The sequence below is a fragment of the Crinia signifera genome, chromosome 5, assembly GCF_055691185.1.
Source record: "Crinia signifera chromosome 5, ASM5569118v1, whole genome shotgun sequence".
Taxonomy (NCBI): Eukaryota; Metazoa; Chordata; class Amphibia; order Anura; family Myobatrachidae; genus Crinia; species Crinia signifera.
The window spans coordinates 326098109-326114558 of record NC_139221.1 but is presented as its reverse complement, the minus strand read 5'-3'; the positions used below and the strand labels follow the sequence as shown (position 1 = coordinate 326114558).

The following is a 16450-nucleotide window of genomic DNA, read 5'->3' as shown; positions in this document are numbered from 1 at the left end:
ACTACTGCTCTCTCCCGCTGTAACCCAGGCACATATACTACTGCTCTCTCCCGATGTAACCCAGGGACATATACTACCGCTCTCTCCCGCTGTAACCCAGGCACATATACTACTGCTCTCTCCCGATGTAACCCAGGCACATATACTACTGCGCTCTCCTGCTGTAACCCAGGCACATATACTACTGCTCTCTCCCGATGTAACCCAGGTACATATACTACTGCTCTCTCCAAATGTAACCCAGGCACATATACTACTGCTCTCTCCCGGTGTAACCCAGGCACATACACTACTGCTCTCTCCCGGTGTAACACAGGCACATACACTACTGCTCTCTCCCGGTATAACCCAGACACATATACTACTGCTCTCTCCCGGTGTAACCCAGGCATATATACTACTGCTCTCTCCCGGTGTAACCCAGGCACATATACTACTGCTCTCTCCTGCTGTAACCCAGGCACATATACTACTGCTCTCTCCCGCTGTAACCCAGGCACATATACTACTGCTCTCTCCTGTTGTAACCCAGGTACATATACTACTGCTCTCTCTAAATGTAACCCAGGCACATATACTACTGCTCTCTCCCGGTGTAACCCAGGCACATACACTACTGCTCTCTCCCGGTGTAACACAGGCACATACACTACTGCTCTCTCCCGGTATAACCCAGACACATATACTACTGCTCTCTCCCGGTGTAACCCAGGCACATATACTACTGCTCTCTCCCGGTGTAACCCAGGCACATATACTATTGCTCTCTCCCGATGTAACCCAGGCACATATACTACTGCTCTCTCCTGGTGTAACCCAGGCACATATACTACCGCTCTCTCCTGCTGTAACCCAGGCACATATACTACTGCTCTCTCCCGGTGTAACCCAGGCACATATACTACTGCTCTCTCCCGCTGTAACCCAGGCACATATACTACTGCTCTCTCCCGCTGTAACCCAGGGACATATACTACCGCTCTCTCCCGCTGTAACCCAGGCACATATACTACTGCTCTCTCCCGATGTAACCCAGGCACATATACTACTGCGCTCTCCTGCTGTAACCCAGGCACATATACTACTGCTCTCTCCCGATGTAACCCAGGTACATATACTACTGCTCTCTCCAAATGTAACCCAGGCACATATACTACTGCTCTCTCCCGGTGTAACCCAGGCACATACACTACTGCTCTCTCCCGGTGTAACACAGGCACATACACTACTGCTCTCTCCCGGTATAACCCAGACACATATACTACTGCTCTCTCCCGGTGTAACCCAGGCATATATACTACTGCTCTCTCCCGGTGTAACCCAGGCACATATACTACTGCTCTCTCCTGCTGTAACCCAGGCACATATACTACTGCTCTCTCCCGCTGTAACCCAGGGACATATACTACCGCTCTCTCCCGCTGTAACCCAGGCACATATACTACTGCTCTCTCCTGTTGTAACCCAGGTACATATACTACTGCTCTCTCTAAATGTAACCCAGGCACATATACTACTGCTCTCTCCCGGTGTAACCCAGGCACATACACTACTGCTCTCTCCCGGTGTAACACAGGCACATACACTACTGCTCTCTCCCGGTATAACCCAGACACATATACTACTGCTCTCTCCCGGTGTAACCCAGGCACATATACTACTGCTCTCTCCCGGTGTAACCCAGGCACATATACTATTGCTCTCTCCCGATGTAACCCAGGCACATATACTACTGCTCTCTCCTGGTGTAACCCAGGCACATATACTACCGCTCTTTCCTGGTGTAACCCAGGCACATATACTACTGCTCTCTCCTGCTGTAACCCAGGCACATATACTACTGCTCTCTCCCGGTGTAACCCAGGCACATATACTACTGCTCTCTCCTGCTGTAACCCAGGCACATATACTACCGCTCTCTCCCGGTGTAACCCAGGCACATATACTACTGCTCTCTCCTGCTGTAACCCAGGCACATATACTACTGCTCTCTCCTGCTGTAACCCAGGCACATACACTACCGCTCTCTCCTGCTGTAACCCAGGCACATATACTACTGCTCTCTCCTGATGTAACCCAGGCACATATACTACTGCTCTCTCCTGCTGTAACCCAGGCACATATACTACTGCTCTCTCCCTGTGTAACCCAGGCACATATACTACCGCTCTCTCCCGGTGTAACCCAGGCACATATACTACTGCTCTCTCCTGCTGTAACCCAGGTACATATACTACTGCTCTCTCCTGCTGTAACCCAGGCACATATACTACTGCTCTCTCCTGCTGTAACCCAGGTGCCTATACTACCACTACTGTATAGAAACATGATTATGTCACGCACACAAAAACACACACACACACACACACACACACACATACACAGCAGACGCCATTGCACCAGCCAGTGTAGAAGGAATAACATAAGCAGAGCTTCCAGTGTACAATAACTAAGGTGGCATCTGAGCCTCCAGGAAGGATATGCGGAGGATCAGGATGAGGATGATAAAACCGATGGCCGGCATGTAGATCCCGATAGACACAAATCGGGACAGCGATGGGAGCAGGTAGAAGAAGTACGACTGATGGAGGCGCTCGGAGAGGTTATTCAGCTTGCGGAACATTCCTTCAATGGTCCTGGAGAAGGAAAGAGGCAGAAACATGACCGATAAACAGGTGACTGAACAGCTCCCTCTGCAGGACACTTGTAAGACTGCAGTAATCCAACTTATAATGGAGATGACAAATGACTTACTCTCCTATGGTGACCATGTCGTATTTGTACTGACGGAAGCTGTTGATACCACGCAGGGTAATGGCTTCAATGTGGTAGCGCAGGAAGAGGCCGTGGTCCCCCTGAGGTCGACCGGAGCCCTGCTTCAGGACCATGAGTAGCATAGTTTGCAGGTTGTGCACATACACTGGGAAAGTGTCATAGTCGTTACGCTGTAACTGCAGGAGAAAGACACAAATCAGCACACCAGGGGGCGACAGAGAGCACAGACGCACACCAGGGGGGGGAGTGTACCCTGTAACAGGGGGGAGTGGCATCACAGGGAGTAAGAAAGAACTAAGATTGGTTAATACTAGTGAAAATATAAATACAAATGTAAGCAGAACATAGATGTAAAAAGGTGATAACGGTGTAAGGGACACAGGTGGGCAGTGGAAGAGACGCAGGTGGACAATGGACGGGGCACAGGTGGAAGGGGCACCAATGGCTAGCGGTAGGGGCACCAGTGGACAGCAGCCTCACCTTGCCCTGGATGGTGCAGAGCAGCTGGTTCTTCTTGCAGAACGCTAGGAACAGGTTCACCATGTCCAGGTTGGGCAGTTGCCCATTCAGTCCCTCAACCACAACATCAAAGCTGGTGATGACGTCACTGCTCATCTCCAGCGATATTGCAGCTTGGATGGCACCAGCTCGGCCCATCATCACAGAGGACTTTATCTCTAGAGGGAACAGTGCAGGCCGAGGTCAGGATGGATGGATAAAATAACTGTGCAATATTAGCAGCTGTAGGTGGTGCCAGAGACAGGCTATAAAATAACTACCAATCAGATGCAGTGAGCGAAACCCTATCACTGGCAGACACCCGCATCCTGCGCATTACACCACATCACTGCCAGACAGCTGCACATTACACCCCATCACTGCCAGACACCCGCAGCCTGCACATTACACCCCATCACTGCCAGACACCCGCATCCTGCGCATTACACCCCATCACTGCCAGACAGCCGCATCCTGCGCATTACACCCCATCACTGCCAGACACCCGCATCCTGCACATTACACCCCATCACTGCCAGACACCAGCATCCTGCACATTACACCACATCACTGCCAGACACCAGCAGCCTGCACATTACACCCCATCACTGCCAGACACCCACATCCTGCACATTACACCCCATCACTGCCAGACACCCGCATCCTGCACATTACACCCCGTCACTGCCAGACACCTGCATCCTGCACATTACACCCCATCACTGCCAGACACCAGCAGCCTGCACATTACACCCCATCACTGCCAGACACCCGCATCCTGCACATTACACCCCATCACTGCCAGACACCCGCAGCCTGCACATTACACCCCATCACTGCCAGACACCCACAGCCTGCACATTACACCCCATCACTGCCAGACACCCGCATCCTGCGCATTACACCCCATCACTGCCAGACAGCCGCATCCTGCGCATTACACCCCATCACTGCCAGACACCCGCATCCTGCACATTACACCCCATCACTGCCAGACACCTGCATCCTGCACATTACACCACATCACTGCCAGACACCAGCAGCCTGCACATTACACCCCATCACTGCCAGACACCCGCAGCCTGCACATTACACCCCATCACTGCCAGACACCCGCATCCTGCACATTACACCCCATCACTGCCAGACACCCGCAGCCTGCATATTACACCCCATCACTGCCAGACACAAGCAGCCTGCACATTACACCCCATCACTGCCAGACACCCAAAGCCTGCACATTACACCCCATCACTGCCAGACACCCGCATCCTGCGCATTACACCCCATCACTGCCAGACAGCTGCATCCTGCGCATTACACCCCATCACTGCCAGACACCCGCATCCTGCACATTACACCCCATCACTGCCAGACACCTGCATCCTGCACATTACACCACATCACTGCCAGACACCAGCAGCCTGCACATTACACCCCATCACTGCCAGACAGCTGCACATTACACCCCATCACTGCCAGACACCCGCATCCTGCACATTACACCCCGTCACTGCCAGACACCTGCATCCTGCACATTACACCCCATCACTGCCAGACACCAGCAGCCTGCACATTACACCCCATCACTGCCAGACACCTGCATCCTACAAATTACACCCCATCACTGCCAGACACCCGCATCCTGCACATTACACCCCATCACTGCCAGACACCAGCAGCCTGCACATTACACCCCATCACTGCCAGACACACACAGCCTGCACATTACACCCCATCACTGCCAGACACCCGCATCCTGCACATTACACCCCATCACTGCCAGACACCAGCAGCTTGCACATTACACCCCATCACTGCCAGACACCCACAGCCTGCACATTACACCCCATCACTGCCAGACACCCGCATCCTGCGCATTACACCCCATCACTGCCAGACAGCTGCATCCTGCGCATTACACCCCATCACTGCCAGACACCCGCATCCTGCACATTACACCCCATCACTGCCAGACACCTGCATCCTGCACATTACACCACATCACTGCCAGACACCAGCAGCCTGCACATTACACCCCATCACTGCCAGACACCCGCATCCTGCGCATTACACCCCATCACTGCCAGACAGCTGCATCCTGCGCATTACACCCCATCACTGCCAGACACCCGCATCCTGCACATTACACCCCATCACTGCCAGACACCTGCATCCTGCACATTACACCACATCACTGCCAGACACCAGCAGCCTGCACATTACACCCCATCACTGCCAGACAGCTGCACATTACACCCCATCACTGCCAGACACCCGCATCCTGCACATTACACCCCGTCACTGCCAGACACCTGCATCCTGCACATTACACCCCATCACTGCCAGACACCAGCAGCCTGCACATTACACCCCATCACTGCCAGACACCCGCATCCTACATATTACACCCCATCACTGCCAGACACCCGCATCCTGCACATTACACCCCATCACTGCCAGACACCAGCAGCCTGCACATTACACCCCATCACTGCCAGACACACACAGCCTGCACATTACACCCCATCACTGCCAGACACCCGCATCCTGCACATTACACCCCATCACTGCCAGACACCAGCAGCCTGCACATTACACCCCATCACTGCCAGACACCCACAGCCTGCACATTACACCCCATCACTGCCAGACACCCGCATCCTGCGCATTACACCCCATCACTGCCAGACAGCTGCATCCTGCGCATTACACCCCATCACTGCCAGAAACCCGCATCCTGCACATTACACCCCATCACTGCCAGACACCTGCATCCTGCACATTACACCACATCACTGCCAGACACCAGCAGCCTGCACATTACACCCCATCACTGCCAGACAGCTGCACATTACACCCCATCACTGCCAGACACCCGCAGCCTGCACATTACACCCCATCACTGCCAGACACCCGCAGCCTGCACATTACACCCCATCACTGCCAGACACCCGCAGCCTGCATATTACACCCCATCACTGCCAGACACCTGCAGCCTGCATATTACACCCCATCACTGCCAGACACCCACAGTCTGCATATTACACCCCATGACTGCCAGACAGCTGCAGCCTGCACATTACACCCCATCACTGCCAGACACCTGCATCCTGCACATTACACCCCATCACTGCCAGACACCTGCATCCTGCACATTACACCCCATCACTGCCAGACACCAGCAGCCTGCACATTACACCCCATCACTGCCAGACACCAGCAGCCTGCACATTACACCCCATCACTGCCAGACACCAGTATCCTGCACATTAAACCCCATCACTGCCAGACACCCGCAGCCTGCACATTACACCCCATCACTGCCAGACACCCGCATCCTGCACGTTACACCCCGTAACTGCCAGACACCTGCATCCTGCACATTACACCCCATCACTGCCAGACACCAGCAGCCTGCACATTACACCCCATCACTGCCAGACACCAGCAGCCTGCACAATACACCCCATCACTGCCAGACACCAGCAGCCTGCACATTACACCCCATCACTGCCAGACACCAGTATCCTGCACATTACACCCCATCACTGCCAGACACCCGCAGCCTGCACATTACACCCCATCACTGCCAGACACCCGCATCCTGCACATTACACCCCGTCACTGCCAGACACCTGCATCCTGCACATTACACCCCATCACTGCCAGACACCAGCAGCCTGCACATTACACCACATCACTGCCAGACACCAGCAGCCTGCACATTACACCCCATCACTGCCAGACAGCTGCACATTACACCCCATCACTGCCAGACACCCGCAGCCTGCACATTACACCCCATCACTGCCAGACACCCGCAGCCTGCGCATTACACCCCATCACTGCCAGACACCAGCAGCCTGCATATTACACCCCATCACTGCCAGACACCTGCAGCCTGCATATTACACCCCATCACTGCCAGACACCCACAGTCTGCACATTACACCCCATGACTGCCAGACAGCTGCAGCCTGCACATTACACCCCATCACTGCCAGACACCCGCACATTACACCCCATCACTGCCAGACACCGCATCCTGCACATTACACCACATCACTGCCAGACACCTGCATCCTGCACATTACACCCCATCACTGCCAGACACCTGCATCCTGCACATTACACCCCATCACTGCCAGACACCAGCAGCCTGCACATTACACCCCATCACTGCCAGACACCAGCAGCCTGCACATTACACCCCATCACTGCCAGACACCAGTATCCTGCACATTACACCCCATCACTGCCAGACACCCGCAGCCTGCACATTACACCCCATCACTGCCAGACACCAGCATCCTGCACATTACACCCCGTCACTGCCAGACACCTGCATCCTGCACATTACACCCCATCACTGCCAGACACCAGCAGCCTGCACATTACACCCCATCACTGCCAGACACCAGCAGCCTGCACATTACACCCCATCACTGCCAGACACCCGCATCCTACAAATTACACCCCATCACTGCCAGACACCCGCATCCTGCACATTACACCCCATCACTGCCAGACACCAGCAGCCTGCACATTACACCCCATCACTGCCAGACACCCACAGCCTGCACATTACACAACATCACTGCCAGACACCCGCATTCTGCGCATTACACCCCATCACTGCCAGACACCCGCATCCTGCGCATTACACCCCATCACTGCCAGACACCTGCATCCTGCACATTACACCCCATCACTGCCAGACACCCGCATCCTGCACATTACACCCCGTCACTGCCAGACACCCGCATCCTGCACATTACACCCCATCACTGCCAGACACCCGCATCCTGCACAATACACCCCATCACTGACAGACACCCGCAGCCTGCATATTACACCCCATCACTGACAGACACCCGAAGCCTGTACATTACACCCCATCACTGCCAGACACCCGCAGCCTGCGCATTACACCCCATCACTGCCAGACACCCACATCCTGCACATTACACCCCATCACTGCCAGACACCCGCATCCTGCACATTACACCCCATCACTGCCAGACACCCGCATCCTGCACATTACACCCCATCACTGCCAGACACCAGCAGCCTGCACATTACACCCCATCACTGCCAGACACCCACAGCCTGCACATTACACCCCATCACTGCCAGACACCCGCATCCTGCGCATTACACCCCATCACTGCCAGACACCCGCAGCCTGCACATTACACCCCGTCACTGCCAGACACCCACAGCCTGCACATTACACCCCATCACTGCCAGACACCCGCAGCCTGCATATTACACCCCATCACTGCCAGACACCCACAGCCTGCACATTACACCACATCACTGCCAGACACCCACAGCCTGCATATTACACCCCATCACTGCCAGACACCAGTATCCTGCGCATTACACCACATCACTGCCAGACACCCGCAGCCTGCATATTACACCCCATCACTGCCAGACACCCACAGCCTGCATATTACACCCCATCACTGCCAGACACCCGCCGCATCCTGCATATTACACCCCATCACTGCCAGACACCCACATCCTGCACATTACACCACATCACTGCCAAACAATCGCAGCCTGCACATTACACCCCATCACTGCCAGACACCCACAGCCTGCGCATAACACCACATCACTGCCAGACACCCGCAGCCTGCATATTACACCCCATCACTGCCAGACACCCGCATCCTGCACATTACACCCCATCACTGCCAGACACCAGCATCCTGCACATTACACCACATCCAGGGGCGGATTTTGGGATGACTGTGCCCCTAGGCACAACAATATTGCCGCCCCCCATTTGATAATAGCCAATATAATGGATTTATAAAAAAAGCCACTAACTGTGACATGTTCTTTTATTATGAATACATATTTACTAAGTAGGACAGTTTATAGGGGCAGTATCTGCATATCCTATCCATTTACACTCTATTTAAGATGGAATATAGTACAGTACAGTGGATATTTTGCATTTATTGGTACATTTTGGGCTGACAGTACTATCACAGGCATCCAAGTGCCGCCCCCAAACATGTGCCGCCCCTAGGCACGTGCCTAATGGGAAATTCGGCTCTGACCACATCACTGCCAGACACCCACATCCTGCACATTACACTCCATCATCACACTGCCCCAACCAGTACCTGTTACATTGACATCGTGGTAGCCTTCCAGCCAGGCCTCCATCCCGATGAGGTCATGCTCATTCACCAGGAAGATGATGTCCTTCGCCCAATAGATTTGACCTGCGCGGGAGGGGAGGGGGTAGAAGACACAATCAGTGCTAGCCACATCCGTCTGCATGTCCCAAGTCATGTATTAACCACAGCAGGTTTCTATGTAATAAAAAGTTCTGCAAACCAACAGAGCTTGCAATCATTACGGCGCAGAAAGCCCACAATATTCGTTTTTTACATTTATGTGACAATCCTTTAGATCTACTCGTTCTGATACATATGAAGATCCTGATCACTGTGTGCCCTTTATAAAGACGTTCCTTGTCCTTCTATATCTATAGGGGCTGGCACTGCCGCGTATACACTCGGACAGGGGTCTCACCTCGGAAGTAAGACGCCAGAGATAACAGGAGCCCCACGGCCTGGTTGTTGTTCTGCCCCTCACTGCAGGGGACACTCAGGACCAGTGACTCTGTACTTGCTGCCCGTGGTGCCCGCAGGATGCCGTACACATTGGTGCCTTTAACCATCTGTAATAAAGTGGGAAACTGGGTTATTACAAGAGAGAAAAACACAATCAAACTGTAGAAGGTCATAAAGACGGGGTCATCGAGCCCCCATTCACATTAAACAGCCCTTCTAGTTGCTCCATGCTATTGCGCCAGGCATCTTGTTTTGCAGCTTTTTACATTAAATAGCATCTTACTTGCAGCACAGAATGAACAGGACGCACAAGCAGCTTCTGCTGAATAAAACGGAAATGCTTCGTTAAAGGTGTTTCCAGGAAAGCACTAAGGTTCCATTTCTAATGCAGATACAGGGTCACACACTGGATATAGCCAAGCTGCATATAGTTTTAATCAGCAGAAGCTGCTTGTGCATCATATAAGCTCAGTTTTGCAACTAAGACTACTGAATGGAAAAAGTTGCAAAAAAGACTCCCAACACTGGGGTATAACTATTTAACACTACTTGTATCGCATGGAGGATGGATGTTTGTGGACTTGTGTGTATTCATCGTGACATAATTGACAATAGCGATAGTTATGTTTTTAACTCACTGGAAGTTTAAAAGAACCTTTTGGAGACATTTGTCCTGTCTCAACTAAAACATCACTTCCAAAAAGCTGTTCTTTCTGCAGAGAATGCTTTTCGGGATTGTAATACTGTTTCTTTAGGGTACCAAGGAGGGCAGGTGGAGGGAGCATTAACAGAGCGCTGATTTGCCAGTTATTAGGGGCACAGCTGTGGGTGCTGAGGACAAAGGGTGCGGAAACAAACAGCCACCGGAGGTATTGGGGCAGGCGGATGCTGTGGAGGACAGAGGGTGCAGAAACAAACAGCCACCGGAGTTATTGGGGCAGGCGGATGCTGTGGAGGACAGAGGGTGCAGAAACAAACAGCCACCGGAGTTATTGGGGCAGGCGGATGCTGTGGAGGACAGAGGGTGCAGAAACAAACAGCCACCGGAGGTATTGGGGCAGGCGGATGCTGTGGAGGACAGAGGGTGCAGTAAAAAGAGCCACTGGAGGTATTGGGGACAGGTGGCGGATGCTGAGGACAGAGAGTTCAGTAACAAACAGCCACCAGAGTTATTGGGGACAGGTGGTGGATGCTGTGGAGGACAGAGGATGCGGTAACAAAGAGCCAACGGAGGTATTGGGGACAGGCGGCGGATGCTGTGGAGGAGAGGAGGGAGTGTCGTATACCCCATCCTACCATTTATCTACACACAGGAAACAGGCCATACAATAATCTCCGAGGCCAGATGTACATACGTATCGTTCCGTGGTCTCATCGGGAAAGGGCAGCGTGCGGACAAAGCTCTGCGTGTACACCTCAAGCCCTATTCCTCGCATGGTTCTTTCCAGCCAGGCCACAGGAGACCCCCTGTATATGAAGAAACAACAGTGACTGCGCTGTCCCCGCGATTCACATTAATACATGACGACACAAACGCTTACAGAGACATTATAATCATATCTCCCCATACAAGCTGATGAGTAGCGACAATCTGAAGTTACTAATAAATACTCGGAGGATATTAATACATATAAAGAGATTGTTAATGTTACAGCTGCTGAGGAACACCGTCCCTTACATCTCGTGGAACCTTTAACGCGCCAACGGAGTGTTACCGACACACATACCCGCGGTCACTCACCCGGCCGACTTCTTGTAAGCGGCAAACTCTCGCGCATAAGTGAGAGCTCGTTCTCCGTAGATGAATTTCTCATCCACCATGGTGGATCCCATGGAGTTCTCCGATATATAAGACTGCAGTGTAAATGGCGGGAACGCCAGGCCCAAGAACCAGCCGACCCCAACCATATAGCTGATGATGCTGAGTATAAAAGGAAGAGATATAAAATAATTATGTTACAATTTTTATTCTAAAACAGTAGAAAAATGTAAGTATTTATTTATTTATTTACAGTGTCTTATATAGCGCAGCAGATTGCGTTGAGCTTTACAATTGGAGACAACCGTGATTAAACAAGCTGGGTAGATACAAACCAACATGGAGGTAGGAGGGCCCTGCTCGCAAGCTTACAATCTATAGGGATAATAGGAGGGATGCATGAGGATAGAATGCCATACCAATCAGATTACTAGACAGTCCTGATGGGATGCAATTAGATATAAATGCTACTGGAGGTTATGTGGGTGTTCCTGAATATGACAGGCTTGCCTGAAGAGGTGAGTTTTCAGGGAACGCTGGAAAGTTTGGAGGCTAGCGGAGAGTCTTAGTGTGTGTGGAAGGGCATTCCATAGGGTGGGTGCTGCCCGACAAAAATCCTGCAAGTGTAAGTGGGAGCGAGTAATGAGTGTGGATGAGAGACGCAGATCTGGGGCAGAGCGGAGAGGTCGGGTGGGGATATATTTTGGGATAAGTAAAGAGATATAAGTCGGCGTAGTCAGAGTGATGGCTTTGTATGTAAGTAGAAGTATTTTATAATGAATGCGGTAATACAGGTATACAGGCAACCAATGGAGGGACTGGCAGAGCAGATCAGCAGACGACGAGCGTCTAGCCAGGAAGATCAGCCTAGCAGCAGCATTCATAATGTATTGTAGTGGTGAGAGTCTGTTCTTATGAAGACTGGTAAGGAGGCCACTGCAATAGTCAATGTGTGATATGATGAGTGCATGGATTACAGTTTTTGCAGTGTCTTGTGTATGGTACTGATGAATTTTGGATATGTTTTTTAGATGTATGTAACATGATTTAGAGACAGGTGGAATGTGAGGAATGAAGGACAGTTCAGAATGTACGTATGTATGTACATTCCAGCATAACGCCTGGAGCAATTTACACCAAACTTGGTGCACATATGACTTACAGGGGGAAATTTACTAAAGGAAATTTGTAAAAAATAGGTGTATTTTTATCCAGAAATACACTTATTTTTGACATTTACTATCCCGAAAATACGTCAATTCGTATTCGTATTGATAGCACATCAATACGACTACGAATTGCCGTATTTTCGGGATAGTAAATGTCAAAAATAAGTGTATTTCTGGATACAAATACACCTATTTTTTTACAAATTTCCTTTAGTAAATTTCCCCCACAATCTGGAAAAAGATACTGTGGGTATAAGACACCCCTAGCACCGCTGTGGGCCCAAAAGGGGAAGCAACATACTGTATGCCAAAGTTGCATATCATGGAGGCAGTGGAGGATATGGGGTTTAAGAAAATAAAAAAAACAGTGCTCAGACCCGGGAGCCTACCACAGACAGGTGTATATCGGTCACACCATGGGCATGGCAAGCGGTTAAGGCTTAAGCCCAAAACAAAAGTTCAAGTAATGCTAATTGCACTGCCAAATCCGGGCAATGCCGAGTACCTCAGCTAGTCTGACTGATTATAGACCACCGTGCTCTGCAGCGCCACCCAGTGCTGAATATATACCAGCCGGGACATACACGATAGACAAAATAAATGCATATAACAAAGGGAAGGGATGGTATTGTTTAAGCAAAATCAATGCATAGAATACAAAAGATGTAGCAAGAGGAAACTGACAAAGACGTAAAATAAAACCTAGAGCGCACAGTTAGCGCAATGCAGGATTGGTGACGCCATTTTGGCGAACATCTACCACGGGTTGTGTATTCCACCCTCACAAGGTACCAGAGGTGAGGCGGCCATCTTGAGCACACTGTGTAGGATTCCCCTGGGTGGAATACGTAGGTTACCCATAAAAGAGATAACAGGAAATGGGGCGGTTGCAGCGTCCAAACGCTCATGGGGTTCCAACAAAACTGTCCGGTCCATGTGTTTCTCATCCCATCCAAGAGCCTCCAGATGAGGCAGCAATGTGGGGCGCTGTGAAGGTTATACTATGGGAGGTGAGCCATATAAGGGCCCCATGCATATATGGGGAAACGGACACGTGTAGTGGGGCTATGGTATACCGACCACCCTACATCGAACTTGTAGTTAGACGCCTAAAGATACATCGATTGCGTCTAGATCTACAATAACAGAAGTTAGATGCCAGAGTAACGATGGAGGTGTGGTCGATAGTCACATGATCGACATGAGTTTTTCATGGTTTTTGGTGCGGGATGCCACAGGGGTCCCCGTGGACACTATATGTGCACAGTGTCCCCCCCGTCCGTATGGCTCGCTACGCTCAGAACATGATAATCTCACTCTATGTCCACTTGGATAGTAATGTATGAACCAAGTCATCCTGTGACGTTCGGCATTACAAAAAGGTAAAACACTCACGGCGCACTAACGCTGGCTTCAGTTACTGTGTAGACTCTGTCAACTATCTTTAGGTGTCTAACTAGAGGGGTTTGACTAAGCGTGGTCAATCATAACATGGTCGTTCTATACATCGTAGATCCGTGGACCGGATACTGTGTAGTAGTAGGATACACCCTGCATGGGAAGTGCCACGTGAAGCACATCCTGCCTGCGGGGAAACCATCTGGGGAGCACTGTGTAGGTCCCCACTGGCAGTGGAGGTGCACATTACAGGAATAGCACACAGAGTGTGTGTGTGTGTGTGTGTGTGTGTGTGTGTGTGTGTAATGTGGGGGGGGGGGTGGGTACGCTGTTAGGGGGGAAAAAGCATTTGTTAAGAGCTCATTAGCAGGTAACCGAAAGAAACGGAAGAATTAGGTCAAACGTCAGCCGAAGAGGTGGTCACCTACCAGAGGGGGGCATTGAGCCTGGTCACAATGCGGGACAGGGCCTGTCGGCGATTCGGGTCCAAAAGGAGGCCCATTCTGTGACTGTTGGTGTTCCTGTCTCCAGAGCAGCAGGGAAGCTAAAAGGAGATGGTCCATAGATAACAATTACCCCACATATATGCACACATAAAGCACTAGGCCAGCATTATACGGTCACCGTTACACCTGTATATAAGCCCAACATGTGAAATCAGTCACTCCAAATACACCATACCAATTACAGGACAGTGCAGTATATGCCAGCCATTCTGTCACTAGTCAATGCATAGTATGTATAATACACAGTATAATCTACAGGGTGGATATCAGCTATAATACAGAGGCTGGGTATAATATACAGGCGCTATCTCATATATATTTAGCCAGATCTGTCACTCATCTCCTGTGTATATAACGTTCCCTCCCAGCGGGATACACAAACCCGCCCCCCTAGGGAAAAGACCAGTGTTCTATGTGTATAACTTTCCCGCCCAGCGTTATACACAAACCCGCCCCCCCTAGGGAAAAGACCAGTGTTCTACTCACCCCACCCCCTTGACATCACCTCCCTTCGCCAAGCCAGGGCTACAGTACACGCCCACCATCCACCATTTCTCCACAGCCACCATCCACCATTACTCCAGCACCCCCGCCCCTCTGCCAGCACACCCCCCCCCAGACACCCGCGACCCACCCCCCACGATTCTCGGGCCCCCAGCGCCCCCCCCCCCCGCAATTCGCGGGCCCCCCGTGACCCCTCCCGCGATTCGCGGGGCGCCCCTCAACTCCCTCCCGCGTTTCGCGGCACCCCCCACAACTCCCCCCCCCGCGCGCGCGATTCGCAGGACCCCCGCGCCCTCTCCCTCGATTCGCGGGACCCCCACAGCCTATTCAGTCAGATATAATGGATGACCATCGATAGCTACAACAATCGATGGTTATCCAAGTAATATTTTACTACTATCGATGCAAAATCGCCATCAATGCCAACCATCGATGGCGTCTGCACCAATGCCCATCCCTACTCTGCAACAGCCAAAAACCTTTACTACCCCTCATGCCCACACACCTCTATCCCTGCCCTGCCCCGTAACTTCCGCCAGTGGGGACCCGCTCACCCTGTGTTGCCCACATTCCCCTATCATGCCTCATAGCCCAGCCTCCTGCTCTCATGCACCCTAACTCCCACCCAGTAGAAGGAGACAATGACTCAGGGGCACCGTCCTGTACTCCTGTGCTGCCACGATGGACCCTCACCCACTGGCAGAAGCTGCACAGTGTCCCCCACCCTCCTCTTTTGTCCCCCGTATGCCCACACACCCCTATCACTACCCAGCTTCCTGCTCTCCTGAACCGTAACTTTCACCACTGGGGAGTCACTGACGCTGTGTTGCCCATATACTCCAGCCTCCTGCACCCTAACTCCCACCCAGTAGGAGGAGACACTGACTCAGGGCCACCGTCCTGTACTGCAACGCTGGACCCTCACCCACTGGCAGAAGCTGCACAGTGTCCCCCACCCTCCTCTTTAGTCCCCCTTATGCCCACATACCCCTATCACTACCCAGCCTCCTGTTTTCCTGTGTCGTGACCTCCGCCAGTGGGGAGCCGCTGACCCAAAAACACCCTACCATACTATTGCACACACACACGCACAAATGTCACTGTACCCTCCACACTATCAATGTACATCTTACTCTGTAACCGCTTTTTAATTAAACACAATACACACACCCTTCCACATCATATGCTCTCTATTTAACACATTTCACCTATAACTCAAGTTGCAATACAGGGCATCTT

At 51.7% G+C, this 16450-nt stretch overlaps 1 protein-coding gene across 1 annotated transcript in view; it reads right to left on the bottom strand.

Annotated features, from left to right (window-relative positions):
* GPAA1 (glycosylphosphatidylinositol anchor attachment 1) overlaps positions 1 to 16450 on the bottom strand; it is a 28096-nt gene that overhangs the window by 9402 nt on the left and 2244 nt on the right. Inside the window, exons 2-9 of the mRNA XM_083144942.1 lie at positions 14630 to 14745; positions 11617 to 11796; positions 11231 to 11342; positions 9835 to 9982; positions 9420 to 9521; positions 3256 to 3452; positions 2755 to 2951; positions 2484 to 2636 (exon numbers count right to left, since the gene is read on the bottom strand). Of these exons, the coding sequence (XP_083001068.1) occupies positions 2484 to 2636; positions 2755 to 2951; positions 3256 to 3452; positions 9420 to 9521; positions 9835 to 9982; positions 11231 to 11342; positions 11617 to 11796; positions 14630 to 14745 (1205 nt within the window). The remainder of the gene's footprint in view (positions 1 to 2483; positions 2637 to 2754; positions 2952 to 3255; positions 3453 to 9419; positions 9522 to 9834; positions 9983 to 11230; positions 11343 to 11616; positions 11797 to 14629; positions 14746 to 16450) is intronic.